The 4,085-nt window shown below is 32.0% G+C and overlaps 1 protein-coding gene and 1 long non-coding RNA gene across 2 annotated transcripts; both read right to left on the bottom strand.

The window, feature by feature from the left end:
• Nucleotides 1-775: 775 nt before the first annotated feature.
• LOC145105547 (uncharacterized) lies at nucleotides 776-2,164 on the bottom strand. Its single transcript, XM_079042632.1, has 4 exons — nucleotides 2,089-2,164; nucleotides 1,798-1,930; nucleotides 1,182-1,236; nucleotides 776-901 (listed from the first exon to the last, which is right to left on the bottom strand). The coding sequence occupies exons 1-4, from the start codon at nucleotides 2,162-2,164 to the stop codon at nucleotides 776-778; spliced, it is 390 nt and encodes a 129-aa protein (XP_078898758.1).
• Nucleotides 2,165-2,789: 625 nt separating this feature from the next.
• Nucleotides 2,790-3,159, bottom strand: LOC145168880 (uncharacterized). Its single transcript, XR_013742142.1, has 3 exons — nucleotides 3,131-3,159; nucleotides 2,959-3,007; nucleotides 2,790-2,872 (listed from the first exon to the last, which is right to left on the bottom strand). It is a non-coding gene; the product is annotated as an uncharacterized LOC145168880 (long non-coding RNA).
• Nucleotides 3,160-4,085: the final 926 nt, after the last annotated feature.

The following is a 4,085-nucleotide window of genomic DNA, read 5'->3' as shown; positions in this document are numbered from 1 at the left end:
GGCTGTGGTTTTCGCCCTCAAGATTTGGCGACATTACCTCTATGGAGTCCTCTATACTATTTACACAGATCACAAGAGCCTGAGGTATTTGATGGATCAGCCGAATCAGAACATGATGCAGCGCTGTTAGGTCTATAATGTGTTGTTTCAAATGTGTGCTTGTATACACTACAAGAAAAACAACCTTTTACGACACGCAATGCGTGTCGTAAAACGCTCAGACGACACACAAATGCATGTCAATGAAGGCCCTGTCATAACGAAAGACGACACGCTTTTGCGCGTCGTCTATTTACGACACGCATTTACGACGCGCAGTTACGACACGCATTTACGACGCTCATTTACGACAGGCAATGCATATCAAGGAAGGCCCTGTCATAAAGGAAGCCGACACACATTTGCATGTCGTAACCTTACGACGCACATTTACGACTCGTATGGCGTATCATTAAAGACCCTGTCAAGAAAGGCCATGTCATTAATGAAGATGACACACATTTTTGCATATCGAAATTTTAAATGTTTATAAAAATATTATTTATAGATTTACTAATTTTCAAATTAAGTTTGCATTTAATGTCTCATAATAGAAAATAAAATATCATATACAAAAAATATAATGCATTGCATAAAATTTAATGTCATACAAATAATCATTCCATGGAATGATAAAACAAATCAATAGAAGTTTTAACAGAAATTTACAAACTAATTAGATAAAAGAAATATGAAAAACTTGAAATCCTTGAGATTAATAGTTCTAACAGAAGCTTCACGTGAGATACATACAGTTGGACCAGTAAGCAAGGATGTTCCTGAATCCACAATAGCAGCACAAGAACACGTACACGATATCTTCTGCTAGAAGGTGTCGATCCAATACTACTATGCTTCTATCCTGCAAAAAAGAAATGTAAGGGTAAAATGGTCATTTAGTGATTTAGTCTCATAAAAACACTTTCTTGTACCAGGGATGAACTTTGCAACAAAACCAAACTTTAATGACCACATGTGCAAGAAATGAAATATTTTGACTAAACCCATAACTTTTGACATACCACGGGGACTAAACTTGTAATTTACTCTAAAGAGTTTGTTTGGTGTGGTCATGTGTAATAAAAGAAAAGATTCTAGTTTTGATCTCGTTTATAAGTATAATGTTGTGTTGATGAACTTACAATTTTTAGTTGTTCATGAACAAAGTCTACAAGTTCATGGCTTGACATGCAGTCCCTGTATAATAACAAACAAAAAAAAACTTTAAGTAATACATGTATTTTACAATATATTGGTTATGAGATCTGGAAAAATGCAAATCATGTTATCTGGACCCACAATCATAAGCATTTCATCAGCAAATTTTATGTTTTTAAGCAACTTATGATGCTAATTGCTACCTACGTATGGCCTAAAAAATCATAATGTCAATGCTTCAACATATCATGTTTATATCAGGATTTGCAGTTAGAATTTGTTTTTCAGGGGGAAGTGTTTTATCTTTTTTCAGCTGTACATCACCTGAACGATATAATAGTAATCAGAAAGGTTTTCTAATGCAAACAGCCAACCTGAAACAATGAACTTACCAGATTAAGTTGACCGTGCACCACTACCAACCTGAGATTTTCTTTAATTTCTTTGAGACTCCTGTTGATCCTTTAGTTTGATGTCATACCTTCAATCAAAATTCAAAAGAAAAATAAAATCATGGATATATATATATATATATATATATATATATATATATATATATATATATATATATATAATTGGATTATTATTATAATTTCTTACAGTTTTGCTCTTAACGTTTGAAGCGCCCGGTTTTTATTTTTAAGTTGACTCCTTTCTTCTATGCAAAAGATTCTGATTCCAGTTGGCTTGTGGAAAAGATCCACTGTTGTTTCAACCTTATTCACATTTTGACCTGCAAAGTCAAATAAAAAATTACATGACTCAATGAAAATAGCAACCTACTTTTTTCATTACAGGAAATATTATTATTATTATTATTATTATTATTATTATTATTATTATTATTATTATGTTTCTTGACTTAATATATAATAATAGTAATAATAATACCTCCAACACCACCAGACCTTGCAGTTGTAAGTTCAATTTCTTTTGGATCAATCACCACATCCACCTCTTCAGCCATTCAATAATCTCTGATGTTTTAATACAACTTGACAAATTTTAACATTTTCAAGAGACAAGTCTCAAATGCTATAGATTTGTGCTAATTTCATATCCCCCATAGCTTTAATCTGCTGCAGTGTTTCCATAATTATACTAATTTTCAAGTTTTGTAATGTAACTGGTCCATTTTACAATGTTATTACGTTACAATGTTATAAGATCCCTTCCTATGTAATGAATAAACAAATATTGACTTTACCAATTTCTTCAACTTCATGAGCAACAATTTCCGAGGGCGCATGAACAAAACGAGCTTAATGAAATCAGGAAAAAGAAAAGTATATTGATTCGTGAACACAGGATCAAGAAAAGCACAGCTAAAAGCAGGCCAATTGTTCCAAGGAAATTTGATAAAGATAAGAGATTTACATCTGAAAGAATGGGGAGACAGTTGTTATCATTAGGGCTTGATCCATCTACAAAGCACATGGTCACTCCACTATTATCATAATATAATCACAATAAAAATAATAGTTAAAGTCCTTAGATTGATAAAATGGTAAAAGTACATTGTGTTTTCTCTATTTTACCCTTTTCCCTTATCTGGAAACATATTGCCTTTATTCATTAACATACATTCATACCTGATTAGTCAACTAATTTTTGAATTTTTCTGGATGTAATTTCCTCTCGCAATGAAACACATACGATACTTGAGCATCCATCCCTAAATATAAAAAATTTCTTAGAATTTTTATTTATAGCAAAACCCTTGGAAGTTTCTAGAACTTTTATTAAAATATTGAGACTTACCCATGCTGAAATAATTCCAGAATCCTCCACGAAATGTGTCGTAACCTGACTGAGGACTCTCACCAAGTATACATTAACAAATAACATTATGAAGATTATTCGATTTATGTTTTTGTGTTATAATAAAAATTAAATTGATAAATAAAGAAAAAGGTATAATGGGATAATTTACCACATTAAGTTCATCTGTATCGGATACACAATTAAATGCATGTAAAGAATGTGGCAACTCCAAGGGGGCAATGGGATCACAAGACCCTTCTTTTGGGGCAGATTTCATCCTCATAAGAATATGCCAGCTGTCTATTATGTGGTGAAAGTGAAAATGTGAAATCAATTATAATAAGATTTTCTGATGTGTAATTAGACATAAATAAAAACAAAAATAGGGATTAGGGATTACCTGTCAATCTCCATTTATTTTCCTTCAATAACTTGCTTCAAGAATTTCAAAACAGATTCACGATCTGTTCCTGAATTCTTTTTTCCTTGAAAATGATATTTTTTTTAATGTCAAATACAAGAAATCAAGTGATATTTTTTTAATGTCAAATACAAGAAATCAATTGATCCCTCTTGGTAGCTTCATGAAAGGCCCATATGAAATATCTCATGCCAAAAACAAAAACCATAAAAATATACATATATATTATCATCACCACAATACTACAACTATTATTATTATTATATAATCAACAAAATATAATATACTTTACCATTACCATCATGTCATGTACTGTAGAATTCTCTCAATGAAAACAACATGCTGTCAAACTCCTATGACAGAGGAGACTTCATAACACCACATTATCCCAAGTGAAGTTGTAGACGCAATACATCATGCACTAGGACAAATTAAACTCACTCAGCACTGTTGACATAACATCAAACAACTAGAAGATCATGGTTGCAATCATCAAAATTCTTCAAAATACAAGCGACTAGCTTCTTCAAGTGCCTCATGCCACATTTCATGCCAGAGAATTGCAACCCTAATCAACTCCTCTTATATAAGTTGTGCCTTCACATAAAACAAATCTAGCTGTCAGCTTTAAACCCAAAATCAATCAACACTCATTCTTATTAACTTATTATTTCACCTGATCCACCAACAGACCGCTGTGTTG

This window comes from Lactuca virosa, chromosome 4 (genome assembly GCF_052849685.1).
Source record: "Lactuca virosa cultivar CGN04683 chromosome 4, Lactuca_virosa_CGN04683_v6, whole genome shotgun sequence".
Taxonomy (NCBI): Eukaryota; Viridiplantae; Streptophyta; class Magnoliopsida; order Asterales; family Asteraceae; genus Lactuca; species Lactuca virosa.
This window is presented reverse-complemented; position numbering and strand designations above follow the sequence as displayed.

Excerpts from the sequence above, each read along its gene's own strand:
- LOC145105547 (XM_079042632.1), bottom strand. The coding sequence starts at position 2,164 with ATGGCTGAAGAGGTGGATGTGGTGATTGATCCAAAAGAAATTGAACTT. Across the intron at positions 1,931-2,088 it reads AAGGTCTGGTGGTGTTGGAG|GTCAAAATGTGAATAAGGTT; the intron begins GTATTATTATTA and ends TTGACTTTGCAG. Across the intron at positions 902-1,181 it reads TTCATGAACAACTAAAAATT|GATAGAAGCATAGTAGTATT; the intron begins GTAAGTTCATCA and ends TCTTTTTTGCAG.